Here is an 11,518-nt window from a genome sequence, read left to right as displayed (position 1 = left end):
GAATTGCAATTGTCTATGCGATCATTGGTGGATCAATTTAGAATTTGGTATGTGACTTTAAACACATGTAGATGGACCATACATTGTAAGCTATTGTTGTTGCTGTCTGATGGCAATTTTCTGTTTGACTTTTCACAATATGGAATGATAGAGAAAATTTTCTTGCTGCTTCTGAATGGATTGATTTTAAATGTGGTATGCAGCTTTATGTAGATTGGGCATACCTTGCATTACTTCGTTTTGATTGCTGTCCCATATCAACTTCCTTTATGGGATTGCCGTATAGGGTATACCTAGCACAAACATGTTTTTATTTCCTTAATAACAATTTCTGATAAAGAAAATTATGCATCCCATCTAAAAAATTCTGCTGACCTAATACATAATTAAACAATAAATATAAACTAAACTGCAAATCTGATTAAATGCTTCATGGACCACAGATAGATAAGCCCACTGAGGTTGATCTATGAACAGATGGGGCAAATATGGCTTTTTACAGCTCTGAATCTTTATTGTGATTAAATATTTGACACAAAATATATGAAAATTAAAAATAAGCTTGTATTAATAAAAAATACATCTAAACAAAGTTTCATGAAAATTTCTTGACAAAGTTATTGTGCAATTATGGGGAATCCCCCTTTTTATAAATGAAGTAAAAAAAAAAAAAAAAGAAATTCACAAAAACCAAAAAGGGAGCTTACATCAATAGTAATAAAAGTTCCATGAAAATGGATGTTACCACTACTGAGTTATAGTCTAAAGCTATGAAATTCCCCCTTTTTATGAAAAAAGCCCCACTATTATAAAACTGGAAATTGACAAAAATTGAAAGGTAGCAGATTCAGATTCCATATTGTATTATAGCATATACTTACATAAAAGTTTCATTGAAATTGCTGCAAGGTATTTTTGAGTTATAGTCCAAAAACAGAAAGTCACTCAACTATTGTGTAAATAAAATCCTGGGACTCAAAAGTGAAAATACAAAAATATCTAAAAATCAAAATGGAGCTCTCATCAATAGAGAGAAGCTTTTCACCAAGTTTCATAAAAATTGGTGGCAGCAGTTTGAGTTGTTGCATAAAGAAGGACAGTTGCATACTGGTATACCTTATATGTCACATCTAAATGTTTAGTTGGGTTTGTTGTTCATTGAGTCTACTCCATGAGGTAATAAGCAATACTTCAAAAGCTTCAATAAACTTTATGTGCAAAATTTATTTGTGAAATGATTTTATGCTTTTAATAATTTTTATATATTTATTTATTCCAAATGAGAGGTTGCTACCAAATATAAGCAGGTGTAAGTCCTAATCCAAGTTGTGGACATAGAACCTTCTAGCCATTTATTTAATCTGGCTTAGTGGGGTAGTTGTTTCATATGAATTTTCTTAGCTATTGACTGTTACAGGATTTGCTATAAATTTTGTGCTGGAAATTGTATTTAACTTTGTTTTTCACAAAAAAAGATAATGATTAATGGAATAGTCTCCTTTAACCTGTTCAATATGTGGCATAATGTGTATAAAACATAGTTCACATTTAAGTTGGCTTTTGCTGACAAAAACATATGTCTCCCTGTTTTTCAAATTTTAAAGGAGTATTACTTCAACAAAGTTCAATGAATATGCACAAGTACATATCATGTCCTTACTACCTACAGTTTTATGAAATTTGGTGCAGTAGTTTCCCAGGAGTTGAGCACACAAAAGTTTGAGGGACAGGCTAAAATCAGTATGTCAACTACTAATAAGGATGATAATTTATTTTGTTATGGCTATGTATCACCTCTTGTGATTGTAACTGATAAAATATTGTACAAAACAATATCTAGTACAAAATTTTTCATAAATATAACAATACATTCAAAAATATTATAACAAGTTAACCACTTGAAAATGTAATCAATAAGTTTAATGAAAATGTATGAGTGTTCATATTTACTAAGACACATATTTATATATGTACACTAAAGTAACATGCATTTGTGTTACATGAAAAATTTAGTCACTAAATACTAGAACATCAATTTGTAATTGTATTTTTATCATGGGGATAAACTATGTCATTATAAATTAGCAAACAGTTTATTTTTTAGAGAAAAAACAATTCAAGAATTTATATCTACCTGTAAGCACAAGTCATCAGTTTTGAACCAAATCACAAAATTTTGCTTTTACTTCTTTACAGAACTCAATGTAATGACACTCTCCTATATCACTTTTGTTTTGGTCCAAACCATTTTTCCTTATATATAGTAGACTTCTTCTGAGCAGTTTTCAGAGAATCTATTTTAAATTTTTTGTTACATTGTTTTTGAGGAAAGACTGACACAGTCAAACTCAGATGTGTCGAAACTTGAACAACTCAAACAAATTTCAAAGTCCCATCAGGAATTCCTTTCTCCAATACAATTTTACCTCGGATGACTCGAACTCGGTTGAAATGAAACCTTGAATAACTCTAGGTTTTTAATCAGTTTCTTCGATTGGACTTCCATGTTAGTTAACTGATGTCTTTAAGTCAACTAATTAGTCACAGAACTAATTTCTATATTACAAACCATGATCATAGTGTGTTTTTACAACTATTAACGTGCCTTTTGAAATTATTTTGTCGACACTCGTTATGGCTTGATTTGTATATTTAATCAATCCAAAATAGCGTGTTTAGTCAGGGAAAAGAAATTAATTTTATTTATCATGTCGGAATTCACACGAACAGTGATATTGGATATTTTGACAATAATTTAAAAAAAAAACAGTTGAATTGTAATGGTATCTGAACATTTAATTAATAATCAAACAGCCGATAGTAAGTGTATTTCAATGACTTCATTCGATTCCCTAGTGAATCTGAATTTTAATCATAGTAGTTTGACGATACTCCTGATTTCGAGTTATTCAAAGCAGCCAAAGCAGCATGTTTATGACGTTTGGGAAATAGAAAAAATAAACAGGAAATTTCCCTAAAATTTTCCTTCAGTATTTAAAACATGATATACAACACACAAAAATATCTTCCGATAAGAAACGCAAAACACCATGAAGTACCCTGTAAACAGAATTGTACATGTGTACAAGCTCAACAAATGATGTTAATGCAGAAACAATCATAGCCAAAATATTTCCAAGTTATACTCAACCTCGGATAGCTCAAATATTTTTACCTGGTCCCTACTACTTCGACTTAATGGGGTTTGACTGTATATTTTTCGGTCTAAGATAAAAAAACCTCAATCATGTGAAACACACTAAATAACATCATGATACATGCGCATATGGTTATTTTCAAGTGTACACCACAGGCATTAACGTTATTTCAAATTCCAATAACTTCCCTATTTTTTTACTTTAACACCTATATATGATACCAAACTTTCTTCTTAAATTACATCCAAATTTATAGAGCAGTGTAGGAGTTGTGATTTAAATACAAAATGTTTTGTAAGTTACATTATCCCCTTGCAGAGATTAAACGCAAATTCTTTTATACTCCATTTCTGCATATGATGTTTATCCTTAATACAAATTTTTATCAGAACCCATTTAAAGTCATAAATATGGGTTATCTTCCCTAACTGATTTCTGACAATAAATGATTTTTATGAGCATATGTCATATAATTTTAATAATTTCAAAATTGTGTATGCAGTAAGCAGTGTATTTCACTAGGCATTTAAGATGGTTACACATGTAAGATGGAATGTATCAATGATATAATGAAAAATAGACAAAAAAGTTCATAAAATTCCCCTAAAAATTATTCAAAAGACAAACATGATACATGTATCTAAAGTAATACCAAACGAAAATATCAAAAAAGTAATAATAGTACACCATACAAAATCCAGGTGAACACCTAAAATTCTAACAAGTACATTGCACTAGATGATATGATACAAATACATGTACATTATACAGTACATGCACAAATGTATCCACTTCCTTCAATCTTCATTTCCATCACTAAATAACAAATAGTCTTTCAGAGTATTAGGAATCTTCAGTGTTTTGATCTGTCCTATTCTTTTGACAGTAAGGGCTTTCCTTACTGTGAACCTGCATAAATGCTGAAGTGTTCTTGGCTGTCGACACTCATTCTGAAACCATTGAACTTTATCAAAAGTCAACCTTGAATTTGACATCATGAGACGACGCCTTGTAGCTAGGTCCATCTGATATCCAACTGTAGAAATCTGCATTAATCTAACTGAATCAGGGCTAGGCAATCTGGCAACAGCTTTCACAATATACTTCAGAATAGACAAATCAGAGAAAGGACTTCTCAGTTCCTGTGTTAGCAGACTAGCCTGATCAGCACCAGAGATTTTGATGTTAACATCTGCTCCATAAGCAATCAGAAGTCGCGCAACTTCAGGCCTTCGTTCCTGCATGTTATTCTCATGGAAACAGGCATAGTGTAGGGGAGTGTATCCTAAAAAGAAGGAATAAAAAACTGAGACTTTCATACTGTAAAAATTAGAACTGGATTCAGGTGAATAATGGAGAGTATATTTTATTTTTGGAAAACAGAAAACTCTTGTAACAAGGTAGTTACAAGGACAAAAAGAAACATTTCACAAGTTATTCCTATCTGAACAGTAAAACTTGACAGACTCATTATAGAAAGCTGCTTTAATACAAATTTACTGATGTAGATACAGATTTATATAAATGACAGTGATTTATCAAATGTTTCCTGTACAATTAATTTTTATAATTCACAAATGTAATAAAATTCTGTAATTTTACTCTGCTGCCAAAATATTGCAACATGAATATCAACCTGCTTATTACAAAATTTGAAATTCATTTTTGAAAAAGTCAAAAATATGGAGAAAATTTATTAATATAATAAATTAGATGATCGATCAATTGGTTATTATAAAAGAAAAACAAAAATATAATTATTTGTGGCAAGAATACTTAAAATATTTATCTGGTGCAAGGAACAATTCCTCGTACATGTTAAATCAGGACATTCACTCTTTCCAATTACATGTAATAAAATCTACTTTTAAAAATATCTTGATTCAATTAATCTACCTATCTTGCTATGAATATAGAAAAGAATATAGAAAACAGGACATATGACAACTGATATCTTGAAAGGTCATAACTATTACAAGGGTAGTAGACAGATCAAATTGACTAAAACTTTGTTTAAGACACCCCAACAATAATTGTAAAATTTTAGCAAAGCTTATACAGTCATAATTCTAATCATGAGATTCTTCATGCTTATAGCTGTTTTTGATTGGTCGAGAACATCGTTGCCAGAAAATTCATACATGCATGAACTTCGCCAGATCGTTCATACATGCATGAATGCCAGTCAACTTGAAACCAATATGGCGGCCGTGTCGTTCAAAATAGTGTGGCAACGAACTGAACGGCATATATAGCCATAAGAATAGTTCATTACACACACATTGATTTTACTGGTCAAGTTTATTTACAGAGAGTAATTTTCAGCTAGGGGAAATAAACTGAGTCTGACTGAACACTTGAAAACACCTTGTTGGAATTTTCCTTCTTCCTTGTTGAATTTCCTTAATAATTATATTCCTGTTGAATTGTATACATCAGGTATTTTTCAATTCCAACTATCACTTTGTCCATGCTGCATTCACTGTCGTTGTGCAGCCGATTACGTGTAAATATTGGTCTGCACTCCCATACGTGTGTGAAGGAATGTGTGTGTATTGAAGCATAAACATAAACACAGTGTATCAATATAATCGACTGAGGCTCACAGAGGGTAACTTTGACTGTCGGATAGAATTATAAGGATTGAACAGCTATTTTCGGTCGTTCATGCATGTATGAACAGATCTCTCCATTCCCAAACATTATATGAACGGCCTTTGGCCATTCCTTGAGTTTGGGAGCTCCGAGATTCATTCATACCTGCATGAACGACCGAAAATAGCTGTTCAATCCTATAATGACTATTGTCTTAGGAAAAGAGGATATATGTATGTGTATATGATGGATGAGAGATGCACACTGATGACAAAAACTAATGCAGATAATTTTTTAAGGTGCTAATAAACTAATATAATACATGATATAGTTTCAAAATGTTTATATTAGGCTGACTACATACCTTGAGAATCTGGAACATTTACATCTGTGTTGTAACCATTGGTTACCAGTTCTCTGAGAACAGCCATAGAGAAACTCTCTCCTGCTCTTACTGCCAAGTGTAAGGGACTGTAACCAGCAGCATTCAGATGATTCACATCAGACCCACGTCCCAGTAAAGCATGGATACATGTCACCATCTTGTGTTTGACACATTCATGTAATGGAGTGTTGCCTTAAAAATGGAAATAAATGCATGTCTGATAAACTATGTATTTTACCAGAGTTCTGAAAAGTATCTAAGTATAGGCTTTTTTTTACTTTTCATTATAAAATGACAAGAATTGTAAAATTTATCGGTAGTTTGTATTAACATTCAACCGTCTTTTTAGCTCTTACATACCAATAGAGCAGCAATGGGTTGAATTTGGATAAATGATTTAAAACTCTGTCTGATAAATTACTGGTATTGACAAGGTTATCAACTTTATAAGTACAACAAACTAGTCAAATTTACATCTACTTGCAGTAATCCAATGTTTGTGAAGGTTGATGTTAATTTCCAAACAAAGGCCTCACATCAATATGTTACATATTATAATACAGACCTGTTTCCTGTGCAGTTTCTGTATCTTTGACTGGCAGGGACAAGATGTCTTTCCAAATAGCATTGTCAAGGTGGGCATGAACACATGCCTCCTCAGCTTTACTGGCAGCAATAAACAAGCTTGTTCTGCCATACTCATCTACAGCATTGTAGTCAGCACCATGCCATATCAATGTCTTCACACATTCTATATTGTTGTTGGCTGCTGCCAGATGTAGAGGGGTTGTTCCTCCAGGATGAGGGAAAGCTGCAAAGTAGAAATTAATTATGCATGTTTTATCTGAATTAGTGATACAAATAACTTTCATTCAATTATCAAACAATATAGTTGCATACCCTACATGTACGTTTATGATGCACACCATGCTATGAATATGTTGCATTCTTGAATGACAGTTTAGATTTGTTCTTGTTAGACTATTTTAGAAAACATTGAAGATTCTAACTAACCCGTATAAGATCCATATTTGGAGTACTTTGTACCAATGTTACAGTCTGCCCCTCCTTCTAGCAGTAGCTCTAAACACTTTACATGCCCTTTTTCAGCTGCCATGTGAAGAGCAGTGACATCGAACCGGTCACCAGCATTTATATCAGCTGAAACAAACAAAACAAAAGTCTACAATAATGTACTTTAAATTATAACAAACAATGTACATTTGTATATAAAGTACTTTATTTGTTTGTTCAGTACAAATGTACATGTAGCTTGTTTTGAAGTTATAGTCCAAAATGTTACACCAATACATCTTTGGAAACAAATACCTTATGTACAATGTACACATGCAGCATCAAGTACTATTAAAACAAGCTATATCCGGACCTGTGTCGTACTGCAGCTGTGATTTATAGTCCATGACAATCTTCAATGAAAAGAGTTATGAACAGATATACGGAACTACGGAACATGATTCCCATGAAAATTAAATAAATATTTCCTGATAATATGCACAACAACAAATGGCCTACTTGCTACATACAAAGTTTTATGAAATCCTGTTGGGTAGTTTTAGAGGAGTTGTGATATATACATATATCATCAAGCTTATACATGATGATTTCAGGTAAATTTGTAAGTTCAAAGGGGCATGACAATAATTAAATTATACATGTACATGTGCATGTACATGTACATTGTATATGTAGTGAGAACAAATCATCAACAGCATAAGGTTACACATCATATTGACTAGTATAAATTGGTTTTACAGACACGACAGATAATTTACATGTAGCTCTAATAAAAATCGTCTAGATACATACAGATAAAACATTTTTACAAAGAAGAAATAACTATTTGTTTCTGATAGCATCACCTTCATTACCAAAAATTCAACTGTATATTGTATCATATATTTTGCAGCTTAAATGTAAAGTCAACAATAACTGCTCCTATATTTAATATACTGAGTATAAAAATAAATAAAACAGTTCTATTGACAATCCTACACTATTAATTCAATTGCATATTATTTTGTTAATTGTATAATGGACAACTAAAATATCAATGCAAACATACATGTACATACATTTTAGTACCTACATGGAGTAATTTGTTCTACAGGTGAACCAATCCATAATCAGGCAGTTTTATTGCCTGCTAAGTATTTAAGTGGTAATTAATTGAGGTCCCTAGGTTATTTTATTCTATTCTCTTTCTTCACCTACAAGGTTGAAGATCAGCAAAATCAGTATTTTTTAAAATGTACTTCTAAATACAGCTAAAAATCCATATTTGTAAAACATGACAAGTTATATTTACAGTGCTCCATTAATATAACATATTCATATTGCCATTTTTCTACATGTATATACATGTATGCTTATCAACTGTTCATTATCAAAGCACATCACTAAATAAAAAAATATTTATGACTAACATGAACAGTAATCCTTTACAACTAAGATGTAATCACTCAGTAATTAAAATTATAAAAATTAAAAATTTCATGAAAGAAACAAGAGAAGGATCGTATTTTTTTCCTAGCTACCAGAAAATAGACTTCAATATGGCTCTAGCATTAGCTTACTAAGATACTATTTCTTTTATTGTAATAAGATTAAAAAGTAAAAGAAATATATTTGCTTCTGCATGGGTAAAAAAGAGCATATAAAACTTAATAAAAAGTATAACAGAATTTAGCCATATCCCTTCCTTGCCCTTGTATGCTCCAGCATCTTGTATCAAGCAGTATGGAGGTTGTATAACAGTCTCCTAGTGTGAAATTCTAGATCACTAAGTTCTCTTAGTTGTACATTTTGTATTGATTTAGAGTTTCTATTTGGCTTTCCTCTGCCAATCAGAACTAAACTGTCCACAATGGCTTGACTCTTTTCATCAGTATCCAGAGTGGAAAGCTTCATTTGTGTTATCCTGTGGTACTCTACAGTTATGCTCATGAGTGCATCCCGTCTTGCATCTTCCAGACTTATTCAGTTAAGCAGGAAATGTTCAAGGTCCTCTTCTTGTGAGTTACACAACTTACATATTGAGTAAACAGTATTCTAATTGAATTCAGCTCTGTTTAGTCGTAATACTTACATGTACATACAATGTATGTAGGCACCTGATATTATTCCTAATTTCACTGGAATATGATTCACATCTCGCATTGTAACAGACAGTATAAATAGCATGTGATGTTGCTTTCCAGGTTTATATTCCTTGATGTTTAGGTATTTTATTGTTTTATAATGACTTGCTAATCCCATAATGTGTTCTTCAAAATATTTATGCACTTTTTCATGGACTTTCTTTTTCCACTGTGTTTTAGTGTACGGTGATTTTAGTAAGGTGCATTTTATATATATCATCTAGTCTATACTGCTAAAGGATCTTTTTTGCTGTTCTGGACCAACTTTCACTACCTGGTGTTGCTCTTACATTGTAAATGCTGTCTGACGTCAAGCAACACATTTCTCTGTTGATACTTCTGGTTGAAGACAAATACTACACAAGAAAGTTAGTATCTTAATGTCCACCTGTCCTTCAATGGGAATAAGTACAGACCGTATATAAGGCACAATGTCAGGTGTTACAATTTTGTGGTGATGGCATAATTTGCTTCAACAGTTTGTTTTGATACATTTCTAGCTTGTCTATGCCCCTTTTGTTACATGTTATAATTTCTAATCCATATATATTTAAAGTAAGGTAGGAATGATGTATGTTTTTAAAATATGAATTGAGCTGCTAGCTACACATTTATATATGTAGGGTGAAGACCATTGTTACCATGAAATCCAGCTGACATCAAATTGTGCATTGTTTTTCTGGCTTTGATCGTATTTTCTGATATGGTTTACTCATTCATTTCCTTGTCATTTCTAGCTCTTTGTATTCCTAAGTTTGTAGTACTGTCAACAGATGGTAATTTCTGATCTCCAAGCTTTAGTTCAAGGTTTGTTAGTTGTTCAACGTTAGTATTATAACTTAATTTAGATGAAGCATGTTCCTTCTATGGTAGTAATCATGACAGGAATATTTTGCACACATTATTACATGTATATTCCAGAAATACAATGTTGCATGTATCTAGTTCTGACAAAATGGCTGCTCCCAATAGTGGTAGCACCAGTACATGTATATGTATGATGTAGAGGGCATTATCAATAAATAGACAACCGTGAGGAAGTGACACTGCTTTCAACATTGCTATTGCCCTGGCATATGGTTCAGAGCATTATCAACGTTTCTTGCAATATCACTGTCCCGTGGGAAGTCAATTAATCATGATAATGCCCTCCGCTGTATAACAGCAGTCATTGTATAGGTGTATCTAAGCTACATTTGTACATGTATATATACATGTACATGTAGTTTGAAATAAATACAAAATCAACACAAGATGAAGTAATGTGATTTTCAAATATTGAAGATTCAATTATTGGAGATTTTGCTGTGAAGATTATAATTTGCTTTCATATTCCTCTTTACATTTGCTAGTTTATGACATTATGTACTGATGCCATACATGTAAGACATACAAAATGTACATGTACAATGTAACAGGTTTAAGCTTTGTTACGACTATTCTTTCATAAGCAATAATTATCATTCTTACCTTCATGTTCAATGAGATATTGAGTGATGTCATTAAATCCACCAGACACTGCGTTCTGAAGTGGGGTAATGTAGTTTTCTGATGCGTAAAACAGGCACCGGTTGTATTCCTTTGCGTTAGGGGACGCTCCCTTTTGTAACAATTTCTTGACACTCGCAAAAACTCCATCTTTTGCAGCTTGTACTAAGTGTCTTTCAAGTTCCTGCTTTCCTAATCCATCAAAATTTACCTCTTCAGTGTTATCCTGTGTTTCTTCTTGGCTTTCGTTATTGTTTTGATTTTCATCCTCCATCTTTCGGAAGAGTGAAGGTAATTTTCGACCCGACGTCCGCCACTAACCCGTTAGATTCCGGATTTATTTACACGGTCTGCGATACGTCGAATAACGAAAACTTATACCAATTAACTATTTCTACATGATAAATGTAGTAAGAAAAAACATAAGCTAGAAGATTTTGCATTGTTATAGAGAGTTTCGAGTACCAGGAAGTACACTATAAAAAAACAGATCGGTCTATGGTTTTCAATACGTTCTACATCGGTAAAGAAAATGAAACTAGAACAAGACTTACATACCCTATTACACTAATATACACCCCTTTTTCTTGAGGAAAGTGTGGACACAGTTATTAGTTTAAGTTGAAACGGAAGTTCTGTGTTAAGGGTTCTTATCACATTGAAGACCATTAATTGCCTTAAATCCCTAATTATGTACAATTCGAAAACCATAAGAGATATCTGAAATCTGATTG

General features: G+C 32.3%; 1 protein-coding gene across 1 annotated transcript; it reads right to left on the bottom strand.

Annotated features, from left to right (window-relative positions):
- Positions 1-1,756: 1,756 nt before the first annotated feature.
- Positions 1,757-11,089, bottom strand: LOC148621775 (uncharacterized). Its single transcript, XM_088576457.1, has 5 exons — positions 10,767-11,089; positions 7,153-7,299; positions 6,704-6,949; positions 6,118-6,330; positions 1,757-4,443 (listed from the first exon to the last, which is right to left on the bottom strand). Exons 1-5 carry the CDS (start codon positions 11,056-11,058, stop codon positions 3,956-3,958), a joined length of 1,386 nt encoding a protein of 461 aa, XP_088432583.1. The 5' UTR covers positions 11,059-11,089; the 3' UTR covers positions 1,757-3,955.
- Positions 11,090-11,518: the final 429 nt, after the last annotated feature.

This window comes from Perna viridis, chromosome 3 (genome assembly GCF_037379345.1).
Source record: "Perna viridis isolate PV_CMFRI_1.1 ecotype Kerala chromosome 3, ASM3737934v1, whole genome shotgun sequence".
Classification (NCBI taxonomy): domain Eukaryota; kingdom Metazoa; phylum Mollusca; class Bivalvia; order Mytilida; family Mytilidae; genus Perna; species Perna viridis.
This window is presented reverse-complemented; position numbering and strand designations above follow the sequence as displayed.

Excerpts from the sequence above, each read along its gene's own strand:
- LOC148621775 (XM_088576457.1), bottom strand. The coding sequence starts at position 11,058 with ATGGAGGATGAAAATCAAAACAATAACGAAAGCCAAGAAGAAACACAG. Across the intron at positions 7,300-10,766 it reads ATATCTCATTGAACATGAAG|CTGATATAAATGCTGGTGAC; the intron begins GTAAGAATGATA and ends TGTTTGTTTCAG. Across the intron at positions 4,444-6,117 it reads AAATGTTCCAGATTCTCAAG|GATACACTCCCCTACACTAT; the intron begins GTATGTAGTCAG and ends CCTTCTTTTTAG.